General features: G+C 40.6%; 1 protein-coding gene across 2 annotated transcripts; it reads left to right on the top strand.

The window, feature by feature from the left end:
- Nucleotides 1-4,626: 4,626 nt before the first annotated feature.
- Nucleotides 4,627-15,559, top strand: RB195_000936 (uncharacterized protein; the record flags this gene model as incomplete). 2 transcript variants are annotated; one of them, XM_064197499.1, is made up of 12 exons in its annotated part: nucleotides 4,627-4,640; nucleotides 4,702-4,887; nucleotides 7,869-8,021; nucleotides 9,493-9,641; nucleotides 10,120-10,188; nucleotides 10,298-10,399; nucleotides 12,476-12,607; nucleotides 12,734-12,882; nucleotides 13,304-13,406; nucleotides 13,478-13,649; nucleotides 13,736-13,931; nucleotides 15,473-15,559. In XM_064197499.1, 12 exons carry the CDS (start codon nucleotides 4,627-4,629, stop codon nucleotides 15,557-15,559), a joined length of 1,512 nt encoding a protein of 503 aa, XP_064053379.1. The 2 variants fall into 2 exon arrangements, with proteins under 2 accessions (XP_064053379.1, XP_064053380.1); XM_064197498.1 differs by having other exon boundaries at nucleotides 13,304-13,415.
- Nucleotides 15,560-19,320: the final 3,761 nt, after the last annotated feature.

Below are 19,320 nucleotides of genomic sequence, written 5' to 3'. Positions count from 1 at the left end.
ATACGGCTTCGAGCGTTTTGGCGCGCTATTTTCCACAAGGAGTTTGATTGGAGCACGCCAGCCTTGTGTACGCGCTACATGTTCTGGGCCGTTTTTTACGGCAATTAGGAAGAACTGGATGGAATCGCCCCCTTTCCATAATCTACTATCCCCTATAAGAATACTCCACCTGAAATCCGTACCACCTCAGATTCGTGGGGTGACGCCTTTAAGAGAAAGCGAAAGGCGCTTTGCAGTGTAAACGTAACAAAGCACTGAGAGAAAAAAACTTGACTATGAAGGCTGTTATGGAGAAAAATCTGCTGACAAGCTAAATTTTTTCAATACACACACTATCTTTCACTTGTATTCCTCTTATTCTTCAATTTATCCGAGCGGTTTTCAACATTAAACACGATGCATCTATTTGTTTCGACTACTTGTCAGAGCTGTCAGAGTCGCTTCTCTTCTCGTGTGCGGCACAAAAGGCATAAAATGTTCTTTCGAATACTTTCGTGGAGAAAGTTTAGTAGCAGTTGACGGTTGCGGTTTTCCTTCCTCGTGTACCAATTTACTCACTGGTATTCTTCAAGACCGGTTGTTGGAACGCACTACGTAGTCAGTTTTTTTTTCAACTTCTAGGAAAAATGATGGCGTCCTCAATCTTAGATCATTGATACCAAATAGAACATCGAATCCCCCCTTTCGCTTTAATCAAAACACTGATTCCCATGTTTAAGATAGGGAGGAGAACATTGTGTTAACGTGAAGGTATTAGTTGTCACTGTGATCCTCTTCATTAGTTGATGGGCCGTGGATCCCGAAATTCTTCACGAATTCCTCTGGAATCAGTTCACTTCGAATACCATATCTTCTACAAGGTTGTTGTTCCAACCATAACCTTGTAGAATCTATGGTATTCGAAGTGAACTTCTTGAAGCCCACATACACAGAAGGCCTCAACTTCCTCGTTTTCTTGGTTTGATGTTAGAGTGTAAGCGACGAAGGTGGTCGAAGCTGGCGTTGGTCAACACTTTTTTGTCCGTAGGCGTTCGATCCGGGTCGTCAGTTGTTTAAATTGCCACATTTACCTTGTCGAGGATACGAATTCTGCCAACTCTTCTGCTGGTGGATGTGCAGTTGCTCTGAAATGGTACAGGCAACGTTCCGTGAGCGATTCGTCTCTTCACTCGATCTTCTGTAGTATCGAGACTCTTTCTAATTATCATTTGTAACTTGTTAAGCTCCGATACCACGGTGTGAAGTAATCTCAGATTCTTCGCCGCTTCTTTTTAGCAGTGGACCACAGTGAAGGTAATTCTTTTTGAAAGCGATTTCAAACTTCCTCTCTTGACCTCCCAATAACTTGGTAACAGATTCTTCTGGCCTGACCAGCTTGTATCATGCGGATAGTGTGGGATAACCTTCACACAACAGAAGCATTACCTTCTCCTGAGCTCACTTGCTCCAGTGCAAGCAAAGGCCAGCTTCTGATCCGCCTTTAGCCATCTCTCCGCCACTCGGGGATACTTGCTGAGCAACCGACTGAGATCTCTCTAATAGGGGGGGGGGGGGAGAGAGAAGCTATCTTAATGGTTAGAAAAGGAGACATAGGGAACAAAAACAGTCTTCATGGGAATAATTGAAGTTGGAATTTCCCTCATATTCTCGCGAAAACTCCTTGCCTTGTCACAAGGAACATTCTTCTAGAAATTAGATATCTAATTGCGATTTTCTAAAAGTCTTTGCAAAGAGAAAAGCTGTCTGTCAAGTTCTTGGAAGAATAGCCCCAACGGAGTGTCATGTAAGAGATTAGTGCGAGCTTCGAATGAGAAAAGAACTTGCTGCGAGGATTGTGATTTAGCTTCTTGTAGTTAATTTGCGATGAACTCTCGATGAAGTTTTTGCATTGGAATCTTCCTTTCCTTTCCACTCCCTATCTTCTCCATTCCATACAGATATGGATAATAACTGAATACTTGTTCATATTTAAATATGTATCTAGGTACGTAAGTTTTATATTACGGAAATTAATAAGTGTCCTTTTACAGCACCTATTTATAATTATATTAGTTCTGATTTTGTTCCAATTCCGTTTGCAAACAGTTTGATGGTTTGAAAATGAGGTCCCACATACTATTACTTTCCAGATGTAGTTAAGTCAATCCACCGACTATGCTGATGCTATTATAATTTGCCTACTTTATTTACTACTTGGGGTCGTGTAGCGCAGTGGATGAGAGGTTCCGCTGTGGCTACAATCGATCGGAGGTACGAATCCGTCCTAGTGCTAGCCAAAGCCGTCATCCCCTCGGAGTCGATAAATTCTTACCTGACTTGTAAGCGTGGATTAAAACACAGACCTGATACATCGGTACACCCCTGCAAGTAATTGTAGAGACAAAGCACGAGTTCTTTCGTGAACCTCAAACGATTCTGAATTAAAGACGAACGCGTAGACGCATCCCTACAGAGATTAATCTACGCCTGCATTTTATCCTTCATTTAATAGTTGTAGTAGAAATTACCCAGAAAACGTTCTATAAATGAATTTACAGAAAACGTTCTATAAATGTTGGCTCCCAGTACGGCAACAGTTCAGAACGAAAATATCAGTCTCATTGGATTTTTGATACGTTTCCGTAAAAAATTTGCCTGAAACTTATATGGTGTGCCGTCAACAGTGATGGTGAACAACCAGTGCAAAGAGATACCTTTTAATTTCTGAATGCATACAGAAAAATTGAAGTCCGTCAATAACGGATATGATAAGAACTGTGCAGATCAGTTTATTGTCGATCGTTCCGCGTGTGTACACTGTTTAGTCTCCGAGGAGCTGCGTGCTGCACTTCGCTATGTGGTTATAAGAAACCGGGCTCTGCTAACTACCGTTAACCAATTGACGACAGCACGATTTTTTGCGTATCGGACGCGGTCTTGTTTTCATTTTTTGGTCCTTATTGTGTGTGGTATCATTAAAATATAGTAATCCTATCAAGCACGATGATAATAATCTCCTTAAGTACGGAAAACCTTCTGAAAAAACTAGGAGATATTGAAAAATAACCGTCGAAAAGTCTGCCACTCACTGATCTTTTATTGTCCGAAGCGACTAAAAACCAAGTAAATGAATAAATAAAAAGGCGACTTATCGTTGAGCTGTGCTGTCCTCAAAGTGTTAAAAAACGCTATATCAAAGAATTAACGAAGCTAATGTTTTTGCTGTAAATCGCTGAAAATCTCTAATCGGAGCAGTGTGGCTGGTTTGCACCAACGACACTAGATTCCTGCTTCTTATTTTGCGAGAGACCAAGGAGCCACAATTTTTCTGAGAAATTCCGGACGACGATGCACATATACTCTAAATATCCGGACACTCTCTAACATTTGGCCGGTGGAACGGTTCAAACCTCAATTGAGTTCGAATTTTCTGCGGCTGCACCAGTTTAATGGCGCCAAAACACTTGCGGTGACAACAGTTTTAACCTGTCGACACTCTTGACAGAAGCTGGTTCGCAGAGAACATTAGGACCAGCCGTGTGTCATGCGGATGTTTCCAGGATATCTTAAAATTTTGAGAGTTTTTTTTTTCGCAATTTTTCTTTTTTTGGAACATAAGTGTTCCCAACAGAACTTACCGGGACTCGATTAGTCGTGTATTCGGTGATCCACGGTCAGGATGTTCGTAACTCGTATGTGGAGGTGAGTGTGTTAAGACTCAAAGAGCTGAAGTGAAGCGATTTTTTGAAGACGGCGATACAGAAGTAATGTGATGGAATGCCAGAGGGATCGAAGCAGTTGTACCGTAGTTCTGAACTGATGTGTTTGTTCCAGTGATTATTCTCTTCGAACACGAGTATTCGAGTACTCGATTAATCGACTCGAACTAGCCACAAAAATATGCGAGCTTTCCGTTTTCAAATGACGGGTCGACTTTCAACTTTTTCAGAGTATGACTGTTTAAATAAGCGAAGGTGACACATTTGTGTGAGCATAGGAAAATAATAGATCGGTACACATTATCAGAAGAACAGCTTGGCTTCTTGAGGTGAAGGTAGGGAAATTAGCCGGGTACGTTCACACAGAAGAACATGCAATCAGAAAACCTCTGTTCTAAAAAGAAATCCGCTGGAAGACCGTAGGTCAGCTTTCTGGTTGCAGTACGAGTTCTGTGTGAAACTCTGAGACCACGTATTCATGCTACTTTTCATTTTAGGCGTTATTCACTCACTAGTTACTTTTTTGTAGATCTTGTATAGTGATAGGGACTGTAGAGGAAAATTCTTTACTTCTGTAGCTGAGGAACGAAAGGTTTGTCTTAACTTGTAACTGAGAAAAGAACTGTGGAAAAACTCAAGCCGTAGCAGATCTTAGTCTTATATATTAATTGTACTCATTCGTTTAATTTTCCGCTCTATATATGGCTGACGGATGTTTGCACACTAATCCGCTGCTCTGCTAGGATATTACTAAACTGGAAATATTTTTGCTGTTATTTGTGCGAATCAGAAAACTACTCGTCGAGTCAAACATTCAAAAACTGGCTGAATCCTGGCACCGGCACAGACACCGCCGCAACCGACCTGCCTGCCTCTCGTCGAGAGGCGTGTCACAAATCCTCGCCTCAGTTCCCTCGTTATCGACGAAATGCGTGGGGAGCGGTTTGTGTCAAATATTCTTCTCCGTTCTGATTTCTACCAGTGATTTCACGATTACTTTAAGGTCAGCGAGTAAAACATCGGATGAGCCACCGACAGAGCACCAATGTAGTGATGCGTTGATAGCAGCTCGCTTGGGACATCCGAATTGTCTTCTGCGGATGTCCGCCGAACAGCTACTACAGAAGGATCCGCTCGGCGAGACCGCCATGCATAAAGCTGCACGGGCGAAGGACTACGCATTGGCTAAGTTTGTATCGGCTCAATATTACAATTTACATCTCTCCTGCTTCTCTCTGCTGTTTTGCTTCCGATTAGTTTTCCTCACGAACTTTTCTGAGTAGATTTCCTTTACGCACCCATTTCCCGGCTTGTTTTCGCTCAAACTAGCAGAAATAGCTTAAACAACATATTGAACCGGTCTTATCTCCTAGAAATGAGTGCAAATTTCCCCTGGATTTGCACAAGAAAACTAAGAAATCGGTGTTCATATTTGTAAACAATTCGTATATCTTTCACAAAGTTTTCCATCATTCAAATACTCCAGCAACTCACTCACGCGGTCCCATAGAAAGTGAGAAAATTCGTTTATTCGTATATTAAGTATTGAAGCATTCACTTTTATAGTTTTGAACTATTTGTTCATTCCTTATCATATACCTTCTATGTATATTCATTTATTTTTATTCACATACATCGATTGTGCACGGAAACGGGAAACCAAATTTGGTCCAAGTTAAAAGAAAACGCAAAAAATTTTGTACTTAAATTTTTCTCGACAATGGAAAATGGCGCAGTCCTTGATTTCTTTTCCACATACTGATGCATTTGTGTTGTTTATAATGATTTTTTCAAAAATAACGATAACGGTAAAATAGTATCGAAACTACAATGGTGAAGACTCGAATAATCGTTTCGAGTTATTCGTTCTCTCACACAGATGTCTGAAGAGCTGGGTTGTTCGAATAAATTCATTCATTCATTACACTCTAGAATTTAGCTGTTCGAATTAATCGATGATTTGAAAATCTCAAATGCAGCTACCCTTCGGCCATTCGAATGTCGAATTTTCAAAGAATTTGAAAGCTCCGAAGATCGCAAAATATCGATTTGAGCGAATTGTTCGAAAATTCTCCATATAATCCGGAAAAAAATCTCGTTTGTTTACCTTTGTATGTGAAACGGAAAATAAACACAAATTTGCTGTCTGTTTCTTTTCAACTGCATTCCAGAACCTTCAAACCTCTTCATCTCTTATGAAGTATTCAAAAAGCCACTGAAAATATTGTTCTACTTTGAAATTGCTCTAAAATTTCATCCTTTTTATTTTTGATTTAAAATTTAGGAAGTATTGATTTTTTCCACCGTTATTGTTATTACACCTCTATTTTACGTTTCCACAAGTACATCTGTGGCGAGGTAATATCTTCTTACACTTTCCTGTCATGAAAACAATCTCGAAGTGAATAGTACTTTGAAGAACTCGATAAAATTGGCCTCGCTTCAATCCACTAATATATTTATTTCTTTTCGTAATATTTTATCAATGAATATATAAAATTCTATAGCATTTATCAGAAGCTGCCCATCAAATAAACAAATGTTGATAAATAAGTTTGGTTAGAAGGCGAATAGTTAAATCCCTTAAAGAACAGCGACGATTCTAATAAATGTTGTTCAAATCACTCTCGTGACTCCGATTCCTCTGCAATTTTTTTTGCAAATTTTCTTCGTCATTTTCGTTTCTATTTAAATGCTTTGTTTGCATTATTACTAATACAACACTCATCATTTCAAGTGGCTCCCAGTGACGCACTTTGCAAGTGTCTTCAAGTATATGTTGGAGATCTGAGTTTTCTTTCTACTGGACTCCTCTTTCCCTTTTTTTCTTAGGTGTTCTTTTTTTTGTCCCCATTTCCCTTTTCTTTACGTGCTCACAGCACACGACGAGAGAGGAGACGGTATTTGAATTTCACATCAGAAATGTCCTTCACGGCTGAGCATCCAATATTGTGTTCCAGCGGGAAAATGCTGGAACATTTATATGGAAAGCATGGATACACCGTATCTATATTTAAAACAATCAATGAATATTTCTTCCAATTGATAGTTATTAAATTCGCTCGGGTTAGAAAAAAAAGAGTATTACAGAGTACCTAACGAAACATTCCAGACAATTTTGTGTTGGTCTTGAAGGGAAAATATAATGTTAGCTGCTTTATTTCCTTAGTCTTCAAATTTTCCAGGTTTACTGGTACCTGAGATATTTCTCTGACCAAACAAAGGGGTTTACTGAGTACTTTAGCTCACTTCAGTTGGTAACTTACAGCTCTGTGGTGTAAATGTTTACAATCCACTCGAAATACTCTCTTAACGCTACTTAAGCATTTTGCGGGGAGTATTTTTCTTGAAATGTTTTTGACATAACTTTATGACTTTAATTTATTATATAGTGAAAAAAAATACAATATAATATCTTGAAAAATGACAAAGTGTTTTTCTTTTAGCTTTTACGAACGTTTTTTTATTCTATTTTCATTTGTTAGCGTCTCTTCTTCATACAAGTGTACTTTTTAAATCACTGAACACATTCATTCCACCTATGTACTGTACCGCTTAGCTTTAGAGCAAATACTTACGATGTAGCTGACTGGGTCACATTATTTTTGAGAAATGCAAACAGAGATCAGCTTCACAAAACAAATCTTTATTTACTCTTCGCCTAAAGTGTTTATAGCAAAGAAATAGATTGTTCTGTTGTGGAAAGTCATGATCGCGTAAATTGATCTCGCCTTCTGTTTGCTTTTTTGCTGGATTCGTCAAGTGCTTTGCGGCCGTTCAATACGGATTAGCCGTTATTCATATGCAGGAATCGGCCACACATGATTCCGGTTTCTTTCTTAAAGTCAGCTGAAGTTCGAGAAATGTTAAAATGCACTCCGCTGTAGACAGTTTCGATTTGAATGACATTCCCTGGGTTACTGTATCAGAGCAGTAGAGTAGAGTTACTTCCACGTACCTCAACAATTTATCCGATCTTTCCCGCGCGGTGCCGGTGCCGGTTTACCCGTCAACGTATTTGAGTTGCTGAGCAAATCACTACCCCATGGATTCTCTCGTCCGCTCAGCCAATGTTTGTTCTACGGTTTGCCGGTGCTAGACGACGAACACGAAAGAATTTCCGGAAAACTGTGAGGGAAAAGTGTGGATTTTCACCTATTATAATTTCAGATTATTACTGGAAAAAGCTCCAATTCTACGTGAGCTGACCTCGTTGTGCGGAGAAACACCGGCTCATATCGCTGTCGCTGTAGGAGATGATCATATCGTTGAGCTGTTGTTATCTGGGAAGACTAAGGACACGCTTAAAGCAGCGCTGACCAGGTTCGTTCTTCCTGTTCCTTCTTTCAGATCTTTCCTTTTTTTCTTTTCAAACCTTGAGAAATGTGGACGAATTGTAGGATCTCTTAGGTGGTTTAGATAGTCATATTAAATGGTAGAGCTAAATCCGTAGATAATATTTAAAATAGGACTGTGATGCCACTAAATGTAGAATTATTCCTTTCGTGAATGCGTAAATGTAGAATTATTTCTTTAAAATTGGATCCTAATGCCACTAAATGTAGAATTGCGTATCTTTTATTATTATTTTCATCATCTTTCAAAATACCACAGATAACTCGTACACAGTTTTTCTGAATATGAAGGAGAGTAGTAGAACTTCTAAAAAGTTCGGTTTCAGTGCAACTTCGTCTCCACATTCTAACATTTCTTTCTTTTCCTTCTTCTTTCTTTGAGATTTCTTTGAAAACTGAGAGCAGCTAAATCCGAGATACCCCTAACTTGAGATTTTTTATTTTACGATTTTGTCGATGTCTGACTTTCCAATGGCGCCACAGTGACGTGTCTCAGCGCACTCTTTGAGAGCAAGAAGTTAGAAGAGACTCCTTTTCCGCGTCGAGTACTCACGTTCTGTCGACGAAGCGTGCTTTTACCATTTCCTTCTTCTTACAATTCTCAAGAGTCACACCCTTTCCACTCGTACACCCAAAATTGTTTGTTTCGAGAAACGTGTGTCGAGTGCGCTCTCTCTCGTAGTTTTGTGTAAAAATCATTGAAAAAATGAACGGTACTGTTTACTGGACTATTGTAGCAATACGAGTACACGTTTTCTTAGTACGATGACTGGAAATCAAGGTTGCAGTCGAAAACTTCAACTATAGTCGTTGTCGAATAGATTTAAAGGCATCACCCCACGAATCTGAGGTGGTGCAGATTGCAGGTGGAGTATCCTTATAAGAGACAGTAGATTATGGAGAAGAGGGTGATTCCGTCCATTTCTTCCTAATTGCCGTAAAAAACGGCCCGGAAGATGCGGCGCCGCACAAGGCTGGCGCGCTCCAGTCGAACTCCTTGTAGAAAATAGTGAGCCAGAACGCCTGAGGCCATATATTCCGGGCCGTTTTTTACGGCAATTAGGAAGAAATGGACGGAATCACCCCCCTCTCCATAGTCTCCCATCCCGTATACGAATACTCCACCTGAAATCCGTACCACCTCAGATTCGTGGAGTGATGCCTTTAAATATATATTGATCCACTTTCGATTGTAGCGGGACAGAGGAAAGAGAGTGCGTGCGTAAAGTGGAGGCAGAGGGTGCGTTGCGGCACACGCTAGGCGCTTACTCGGTTGAACACAATTGCTGGTGAATTTTAATACATCTATTTAATATCGTATTCATATTTAATATTTACGTACTTTATTTACTTCAATTTAGTCTTTGAATTTATTTATTTCTGTTTAAATTTCGCCTTTTTTGTTTACATCTATTTTTTCTAGTGATTTTAAATTTCAGAGATGTCAACGGTACTTCTGTGCTAATAGCAAGTGTCGCTCATGGAAACAATAAAATTGCTCTATGGCTTCTTAAACGTTTCGGAAAAGAACTCGCCTCACTGCCGAATGTTTGCAAAATGACAGCGCTACACGTCGCTGCTGCACAAGGTGACAAACTCTGGAACAGCGTTAATTTTTTGCTAATGAAATTTCTCCTGACTTGTTCGGAATGGAATCCCAGTTTTTCCTTCTCTTGGTAGGATGACATTCATCTTACCTCACCAAAAAATCTTTTTTAGTCCTTTACAGATTTCTTTCCCTGCTTGCTAACTTTGTTCTGCTAAAATAGAAAGAACTTTTTTTTTATTCTAAGCGTTACGCTTTCTTTTGAGTTAAATTTTCCAAGGTTCAAATTGAGTTTAAATTAGGATTGAATTTACGTTAGAGTTACGTTAAGGAAATTTTCCAGTTGCTCTCTATACGTGTCTTCACAGTTCCACGTGATGTTGAAAGAGTTTTTTGCTCGGTTTTGAAGAAGAAAACAATGCATCAAACCACTAATAATAATAATCGATAATAACATCATTTCCTACTGTTTCACTACTTTTTTATCGTTTGTAAAATTTTATACGAATCCTGATTCTAGCAAATCTGGACTACATCAAGAATGCAATTAAATGCGATCCGAAATCGGTAGATACCAGAGATGTATTTGGTGAGTCTATCGATATGTATCTTTGAAAATGAGGTTTCTCTCCACCGTATGTGAGGAACTGTATGAACGAGACCACCACACGTAACTGTACTGTCTCGACTTACTTTAGGATGTACACCCTGTGCTTACGCTGTGCAAGGAGGAAATATCTATGCGTTACGGTATCTTGTTGAGAAAGCTCACGCTGAAATCAGCAGCGTCAGTTGTAGAGGTGGGAATTAACTATTTGCGATAGTAACCTCTATTAATAATAACAATAATAATTATAACAATGACAATAGTAATAATAGTAGTAATATCTCTACTATTAATTGTTTACCACTATTTTATTTTTTAAATATTTTTTTTGTTGCTATTTGCTATTTACTTACTGATTATACTAATTAAACTGGTTGTTTTAGCTGATGACGGTTCAACATCGAGCTACCACTTGTAGCATGACAAGATTCAGGCTTATTTAGTTTCGAACTACGACTTCAATCAATTTTTATTTTCACCTATTATTTTACAAAAAAAAAAACCTTCAAGAAACAAAACGCAGCATCCACCCTGTCGATAAAAAGGCTTAAATTTAATCGTTTATATTTACGGCGTGCGACCAATGACCTATCCCGAAGGATTTGAAGAAATTGAATAGTCAGGAAAAGTTTACTCATTTGGACCTCTTGAAGTTTCAAACATTAGATGACAAAGCAAACTAAAAGCTTGGCGTAGAGGACAAGATAGAAAGCTATCGAGAGGTCCGAACCGATGCCCATTAGCTGATTACCACTACTTCTCTCGTTCACATTCAGTTTATAACAACATCAACTTATTTTTCTTCTGATTTTTAAAAATTTCAAGGAACTACTGGAAAATAATAGCAGGAAAACCGATTTTCTTTCAAGACGAGCAGAAAACAAATGAATATTTGAAATGAGTCGTATTTTATTTAAAAAAAACGCGTCAAGGAAATGAGCAAGGGAGCTGGTGCCCATAAAAAAGTAACGATAGCAAATGCCGCTACGGGAGCTAGTAATTCAGAAGAAAAGGCGAAAAAAAAAAGCAGCACTTTTTTTCGAGCTAGAAACTTGAAAGTAATAGACTCTGCAAAGTTTAACAGCTGACTGTGGAAGTTCGGCAAGTTCCAGAGTTAGTTGTTGTTTGGCAAGCGAGGACCACAGTTGTTGGACGCGAGAAAGCGAACTCAAGTAACAATGGATTTGGAATTGATTCCTTCTAAGTTTTGAAGGCATCACCCCACGAATGGGGTGGTGAGGGTTTTAGGTGGGTTATGCCTACGGGGTCGAAGATTATGGAGAGGAGGGTGATTCCGTCCATTTTTTCCCGAAATGCCGTAAAAATGGCCAGGAAGATGCGGCTTCGAGCGTTCCGGGGCGCTATTTTCCACAAGGAGTTCGATTGGAGCATGCCAGCCTTGTGCACGCGCCGCATCTTCCGGGCCGTGTTTCAGGAACAATTGGACGGAATCACCCTCCTCCCCATAATCTACGATCCCGTATAGGCATAACCCATCTGAAACCCGTACCACCCCACATTCGTGGAGTGATGCCTTTAATTTTGATTGACTACGAGAATAAACTTATGCACGAACAAGAAAAATGGTCCTCAAAACTAAAATTGCGCGAAATTGACATTGCTAGGATCTCTCCATGAAAAAGTAGGGTTTGATGTGTAGATCATAAATATGTGCGTGATCACTGTCTATTATCCCTTCCCATCCCTCCTTAAGTCCTTAAAAACAGCGTAGAAAACGACCGCGTCGCATACGAGGCACGCGAGAACATGTCACGTATGCGACGCGTCCACGTGCGAGAGGGAGAAGACGTAGTGAGAATTGAGTGATGTGTTGTCAGGTGTCTCGTGGGAAGATTCGATCGGCAAAGTCGTTTCTAGCTTCGTTTTCCAGAACAAACAGAGTTATTAGTGCGTTTTTGTACTCTTGATCTACACCTTTCACCCTATCTTTCTTTCGTGGAGGAATTCCATCACTGTAGTAAATCGTGACTGGTGTTTTTAATTAAGTTGACTTCTCAAATGCGTTGGAGCCAAATTCACCACTGTAACTATCATATGGATATACGAATGTATGTGGTAAATGTATAAATGCAGTAATGTATGATTGGAGAAAAATAAATGAAGGAATAATATAAAAGAGTGCAGAATTACAGTAATCTCTCATATTCCTTTTTTCGGCGTTAATTCCCTGACTACAAAAACATCTTTTCGAATTTGTTCACTGTTAGGAGACGATTTTTGACACACTTTCATTCAACTACGTCTTCAGGTCAGTCCCTACTACACATTGCCTCTCTTTGTGGTCACGAAAATATCGTACGATGGATCCTCAATCGGAGCGGTAGCGACATTATCTTATGGACAACAGTAGACAAAGCAAATGCTGTGCATTGTGCTGCATGTAAGTTTTCTCGATTTTATTTATATTTCGATTTCTACTTGTTTCGATCGATTTTTCTTCGTCGCAAAAAATAGCTTTACTTCAGTAGTAAATGATGACTACAGTAGTATAATTCTCGTTTTTCAGACTGCGGTAGTGTTCCTGTGTTACGGCTTCTTCTTCGACCATGGTCTCGAAAGAAGCGTAAATTAGTCCTGGCATTACAGGACTGTCGAGGAAACACTCCTCTTCATTTGGCTGCAATGAATGGTCATTCTAATGCTGTAATTTTTCTCGTAAGTTTAATGACAAACAGTTTTTTCAAGTGCTATGTTCGATTTTCAGTGAAGGACTCCATCCGCATCATGATTCAACAAAAAAAAAACAGTTTATTTAACTTTCATCGAGCTTTCTACACTACGCTGCGGATTTTACTCATCTAGTATTAGCTTCCACCAATCATGAAATGAAGTTTTTACTTATTCTTTAATATCTAGTTTCTAAACAGAGCAAACAGAACAGAGATTTTGGGGGATTTCCTTGACCTTGGATTTGACATAAACAAAAATTTTTGTTTTGGAGAAAGACCCACGTCTTGCTTATAATCGTCAATTATTTGATCACTGTTCAGTTTATGTATTATTATTATTATATTGTATTTATTATTTTCACTATTACTCGATTTTATAACATTAGTATTTTCATCTTTTTTTGCAGCTTGAATCGGAGGCGAATCCTTTGGCTGTGAACGGATGCGGATACAGTCCTCATGCAATTGCCAACATGCGAGGCAATCCACAAATGGCAGCGCTTATCGCTGGTATCACTAGTGAATAACTTATTCTTATGGAGTACAATTTGGAAAATACATCGATAAATGAGAATATTCAGATAAAAATAAGCAAGCAGGCTCATTGAGAGCACCATTGGTGGTGGAAACGCAGTTTTTCCCAACGGAAAGGTGCTATTCGGTACCTCTTTCACCGGTGGTGAGGAGGACTTTATCTCCTAGAGAATCAAGTTCCGGTTATTCGTCGACAATGGAGTTTGGTGTAGAACTACCGTATGTTCCTCTTTTTACACTTACATGCGATGTTTTTGAAATATTCGGCGGTTAGCTTGGATTTTTTAATGGAATTCCTATTATAGAGACGATGACACTGAATTAATACAGCGAAGGATAGTGTTGGAAGATGAGCAGGGCTCTCCCGGAATTTACATTCAACTCGGAGACGATGGAGCACAAGTGATTCACGGAAGGAGGAAATATACGGAGGACGGCACAAGTTTGTTAAGGGATTGTGCGGTTCAAACAGATAACGACAATCTCGAGACCCATATAAAGGTGATATTAGAGGTTAGAGTGTAAACTGCAGTTGGGGGCACGGTTCAACAGTGCTCTAATTGAACTGCACTTTTGAGCGCAGAAACATTCATGGAGCACAAAAGCCGTCCATAAAGGCAGCATACCATGAACCTGAGGTGGTACGGATTTCGGTGGAGTATCCGTATACGGGGTCGTAGATTATGGAGATGGGGGTAGTTCCGCTCATCTCTCCCTGAATCACTGAAAGCAGCCGGCCCCTGAATGCTATTTTGTACGACTCCTTCTATTGCAGCGCACCACCTTTGCACGCGTGGCGTCCCTTACTGCCTATCGGGGCAGTCCGAATTGGATTTTCGACGAATCGCAGGCATAGGTGCGATAGAAAGAAGCCGAACCCTCCCCAGGTGAAGGGGGTTTAGCTCATGGGGTGCAGCTCAAGTGAACAGGGTCCTTGCGCCAGCCGTCCAAAAGTGAAGGGGGTCAGAGCACCGGCTCCGACTATCGCATCTATGATCGCAGGGTGGAGGCAGTGCAAGGGGTGGAGCGTTGCAATAGATGGCGTCGTACAAGACAGCATTCTGGATGCAGCTGTTTGCAGTGATGCAGGGAGAGATGAACCTGTAATCTACGACCTTGTATACGGATACTCCACTTGAAATCCGCACCACCTCAGATTTGTGGAGTGATGCCTTCAAGTGAATAATGAACAAATCCCCTACTTGAGAACCATCTGAAAATGTTCACAAATCGACATACAGGAGGTGAATAGTTGGGTCAGTCTGGGCCCCGAGGCCTAGACTCGGCTCGGCCGGCTTAGTCTTGGAGGATCTAAGACATAGAGGCTAAAGCTACTAAATGAAAAAGAAGAAGAAGGTAGAGCTAAGACTACTAGTGCTTTGACTTCACCAAACTCTCCAAACAGTCCTACTAGAACCGAATAGCTAATTCATAACATGTAGTACTTTCAACGGAGCCAAAAATGACCTAAAAGTTAGCTTTTCCGCAATATACCTTTGATAGTTAAGAACGGTTTTCGCGCTCTTGTAACGTTTTTGCTGCAATTCTATTAAAGGCATCACTCCACGAATCTGAGGTGGTACCGATTTCAGGTGGAGGATTCGTATACGGGATGGGAGACTTGGAGAGGGGGGTGATTCCGTCCATTTCATCCTAATTGCCGTAAAAAAAACAGTCCGGAAGATACGGCTTCAGGCGTTCTGGCGCACTATTTTCTACAAGGAGTTCGACTGGAGCGCGTCAGCCTTGTGCGGCGCCGCATCTTCCGGGCCGTTTTTTACTGCAATTAGTAGGAGATGGACGGAATCACCCCCCTCTCCATAGTCTCCCATCCCGTACACGAATACTCCACCTGAAATCTGCATCACCTCAGATTCGTGGGGTGATGCCTTTAAAGCAGTGTTGAGTGGTCCCTTGACTACACTTTATTCAAGTTAGGTTGGTTTTGAATAGTTCAATAATTGTTGTTGTGAGGAAATTTGATATTATCGTTGTATTCTTCGTTTATGTTAACCAACACTTTCATTTCGAATCGCGTTCAGATCCTTGACGATGAAACATGGGCTGGAATGGGTTTATCGGCAGTAGAACACATCGATCGCGTGCTCGACGAGATCGATCTCAACTAATTTTCCAACCTTTTGTTTCTATTGTCGCATTACTGTACAATAAGCAGTCCCTCGAGCAACTAAATTATTGTTGTTCCTTCTACAATTAACTATGATTGCTATTTCCACAAAGTGTGAAATTCCCCTATTATTGTCTATTTCTTTATAAAAGGTGTTCTCTTTCTTATATGAATATCTCCAGGCTCCTAGCAAGAATAAGACTCATTCTATAGCTTCTCATTATTCGCTATTATTCACCCTTTGCTTACTGTTTTCTCTTCCTTTCACTGTTTGCCTCGAACGTACTCCTTGTCCTTCATTTCGTGCTATACCGACCTATATTGACTATACCATAAACACATTTTACTTCTCATCATTCCACCACTTGCTACTATTTCTTGTTTTTTATATCGTCCTTTGATTTCATTCATTGTGAGAACAGTTTGCAGTTAGCAGGTAATAAATGTACTGTACGCGCCTACAAAAACACAAAAATGTGGGATTTTGTGTCATACGTAAGGCACTTCCTGAGGAAATGTGGAGTAAAATAGATGATTCTTCGACAAAAGCCGAAAAATCGCGCGGATCTCGTATCGTCTTTTTTTTTCGTAGCGTGCCGGGATTTGATCTTTATCACGATACATGACACTAATCGGGTTATGGGCTTGAGTTCTATCGACTGAGTTTATCGAGGACACTTTAGACTTACCATCAAACACTTTGAAAAAAAATTATTCATGGCCACATGTCAGCAAGGTTCGACTGTATAGTCGAGTCAATACGACATGAAACACGAGTGTAGGTGCGGTGCATTTGCGTACGCGCTCGAAATGGCGCGGTGAAGGCAGTAGTTGGGACCAAGTTGGAACCGTCGCAAACTGCAGCGATGGGTGGTGCCAGCAAGGGTTTCACCACGTTCCTGGCCGCTACGCTCCCCTGAAGCGCCTCGAAAGAAGCCGTGTAGGCAATTGCGTACGTGCGTCATGTCGTTTTGACCCTACTATACGATTACAAAGATAGATGCAGTTACAGACAAGCCACCACAACATAGAGTGTGCGCAGATTTTGTTCCCGCAGCCGCGTTGCGGCAGGCCACAGAGCAGAGCGACCTCGTCGCAGGCTTACATTTCACTTTTGTCAGGCTGTTCAAGACTATGTTCTTACTTCATTTTCCGTCGTTTCTCCAATTTCGTTCTTCTCACCAGTCTAGCATCACTTTTTATAGGCTATTTGTGCTTTTCAAATTTATTGCTACGCTGCGTATATTGAAGATATCTGTTTTTTTCTATAAACTCGAAGGGTGCGGTTCAGTACCAGCGTAGCAGTGAGAACATGAATAAAGAAGAACGACGCATAAACTACGAATACGACTACACTGACGTGAAGAGCGACTCTGAAGAAACGACAGGAACTGAAAGCACACATGAAAAGAAAACAACAGGAGTTCATAGAAGAAACACAAACCTTCTTTAGTCACATATGACCTAATTTGTAGGTTCCAGACACCTTATTGATCTGTTGACTGCTTACCAAACAGAGGTTTTTTTTTGTTCTAGAGTTTTTCTATCACGAAATGTTAGCACGAATCGCTCCATTATAATATGTACCGTTTATTTGTAACTTCTCTAAGAGTCCCTAACTCTGCTAGTCCATATGATCAGCTAAAGAGGAAATCCTCAGCACCAATTTGATCAGGAAAAATCATTCCATTTCAGTAGCAATACCATCTTTTTCAAATTTGAATTGGGCGAAAATACAGGCAGAAATTAAGAACGAGCACCGGTAACTTGCACAAAACAGCAGCACTGATGAAAAAAGGAACACAGTTCAATTGACATACATTCCATGAAACAATTCACATGAAAAGAGACGTAATCTATTCTCAATTTATCATCTGTTGACTTTCTTCCCTTATTGCTTTTAGCTGCTTCAACTACGTCGTTTGCGAAGTCCTATTTACTGATCCGATACGAGGAGCGTAGAGAATTCCACTTACTTCATTACAGTTTTGTATTCGCATGGGAAAAACAGCGTTGTATTCATTCATGTGATTTTTTTTCATGGAGTGATATCACTATAACACCTAAACTATGTTTCCTTCCTTACGTTGATGCTTCTGTAGTGTGCAAATAATCAGTGTTCCTTATTTTCTCCATAAGTGTGTTGCTGTCCTACTCAAATGTGAAAAAGTTAGTGCTGTTACCGAAGTAATAAATTTCACTTGACAAACTCCACTTTCTGCTGTGATGATGTTGGAACGATAAGCAACTGTTGTAGAAGTTGCAAATAACAGTTGGAGCAACGTGCCCCGGTGAGAGTGGAGGGAGGAGGGGTCAATTCTCTCCTCTGCAATAGGCAAAAGTTACTAATGTGCGAACGAAATTACAGGGGTCGGGGCCTTGAAGCCTAGGCACGAGTCTTAGAGGATAGTTACATGTAGTTTGAAGCTACTAAGATGTGGTATGGATACGCCATAACCATCCCTCCAGAATACAGATAAGTACAAATTTTCCAGACGGTACAAATCAAACTGGACTTAAACCCGCAATACCTGCCCCTGTTTTGCAAACAGTCACTTAACGAGTAATATGCGTAGAAGTTGCACAACATGACTCATGAACTGATTGAGGAAGGATGAAAGATAATATGCACAACGTTTCCAGACTGTCTTCAATACACACCTCTACGAATCACCTCAGTCGTGAAGGGATGCTGCGCTCTAACACTGCTCCGCGACGCAGCCTCCGAAACAAAATCTGCGCCCCCTTTATGTTTTGTGGCTTCTCAGTTACAGTACATAGATGACAAAATGTGGTGAGATTAAAAGGCAATTCGGTGAGGGCTACAGAGGCTGTCAGCAATACATTAATGGTGTGTAATATTGTGGTTATGTGATAAGGATGGAACATAACTAAGTTAATCGTCGGTGGAATCGCCCAAAGCCACGACTAGTGCGAAGATCGAATTCGTGCGAAGATACGACTTAGCCACACAGTGGAAAAAAGACATCTGATATCGGCAACGAAGGAGGAAAGAAGTCGTACACCAAAATTGCATACTCGCGACACCTTGTCCTAAGGTGAATGGCACGTGGAGGACCCAATCGTGGACCACATCTTGGTTGTACCATCCTTTTGTAGAATTGTTCATCGCATTCTTCAGCACCAGCTCAGAGTGCTGCGAATCTGTGCTGAACGAGCCTCTAAAGACTCCAAACGACAAACTTGCATTGGATTTCAAAGACCACCAAAGAATTGTTGGAAAAAGAAGGACTCTGAGGCTGGATCCGAATGAATCGCACCATGAGCGGTTAGAAGCAAAATTCATCTGCAGAAAGGGCTTGCAGGAGGCTATTTCGAAACACATGCAGGAGAAGATTCTAGAAGCAGCACAAAGAAGCACAAGTCAAAAGAAGTGCCGCAGGGACCTCCGCGAATATGATATTCCACTAACAGCCTTGCTGAGTGAAAAAGGGATCCGCATATGTTCTCATCATGGGATGGAAATCATTACGGAGAGGTTATGCTTGAACCTCTCCTGTCCGTCAACTCATGTGTCAAGCCTGATCATCCCCACGGGTGGCCATGTAATTTTAGCGGACTACATGACGTCCAATCTTCAAAGGGAAAGGATCCCTAGTCCAGTCTAAAACCAGCGAACCGTTCGTATTCATAAGAAAGGTGACCGAGAGGACCTTCGGAACTACTGTCCGATATGCTTGCTGAGCGTCTTGTTCAAATTGTTCACTAAGCTCATTGTCAAGCGTATTTCTAGGATACTGG

This window comes from Necator americanus, chromosome IV, assembly GCF_031761385.1.
Source record: "Necator americanus strain Aroian chromosome IV, whole genome shotgun sequence".
NCBI lineage: Eukaryota > Metazoa > Nematoda > Chromadorea > Rhabditida > Ancylostomatidae > Necator > Necator americanus.
Note: the sequence above shows the minus strand (reverse complement) of the source record. Positions and strands in the feature narration are given on the sequence as shown.